This window comes from Anopheles bellator, unplaced genomic scaffold (genome assembly GCF_943735745.2).
Source record: "Anopheles bellator unplaced genomic scaffold, idAnoBellAS_SP24_06.2 scaffold02508_ctg1, whole genome shotgun sequence".
Classification (NCBI taxonomy): domain Eukaryota; kingdom Metazoa; phylum Arthropoda; class Insecta; order Diptera; family Culicidae; genus Anopheles; species Anopheles bellator.
The window spans coordinates 1-656 of record NW_026686630.1 but is presented as its reverse complement, the minus strand read 5'-3'; the positions used below and the strand labels follow the sequence as shown (position 1 = coordinate 656).

The window sequence follows — 656 nt, the reverse complement described above, 5'->3', positions numbered from 1 at the left end:
CTACACCGATGTCCTCGAGCACTGAATCAACTGTTCCTGTTTCAACAACAACCGCTTCTTCAACAATGCAATCGAGCAGTGCATCTACTACTTCCTCCTCGTCGTCTTCTACACCGATGTCCTCGAGCACTGAATCAACTGTTCCTACTTCAACAACAACCACTTCTTCAACAATGCAATCGAGCAGTGCATCAACTATTTCCTCCTCGTCGTCTTCTGTACCGATGTCCTCGAGTAGTGAATCAACTGTTCCTACTTCAACAACAACCGGTTCTACGACAATGCAATCGAGCAGTGCATCAACTGTTTCCTCCTCGTCGTCTTCTACACCGATGTCCTCGAGCACTGAATCAACTGTTCCTACTTCAACAACAACCACTTCTTCAACAATGCAATCGAGCAGTGCATCTACTATTTCCTCCTCGTCGTCTTCTACACCGATGTCCTCGAGCACTGAATCAACTGTTCCTACCTCAACATCAACCGCTTCTTCAACAATGCAATCGAGCAGTGCATCTACTATTTCCTCCTCGTCGTCTTCTATACCGATGTCTTCGAGCACTGAATCAACTGTTCCTGCTACAACAACAACTGGTTCTACGACAATGCAATCGAGCAGTGCATCTACTATTTCCTCCTCGTCGTCTTCTACACCG

The 656-nt window shown here is 46.5% G+C and overlaps 1 protein-coding gene across 1 annotated transcript in view; it reads left to right on the top strand.

The window, feature by feature from the left end:
- Positions 1–643, top strand: part of LOC131214799 (uncharacterized protein DDB_G0271670-like) — a gene marked incomplete at its 3' end in the record, with an annotated part of 1,334 nt that extends 691 nt beyond the window's left edge. The window contains exon 3 of the mRNA XM_058209130.1: positions 404–643. Within this exon, the coding sequence (XP_058065113.1) occupies positions 404–643 (240 nt within the window). The remainder of the gene's footprint in view (positions 1–403) is intronic.
- Between the last annotated feature and the right edge of the window lie 13 nt (positions 644–656).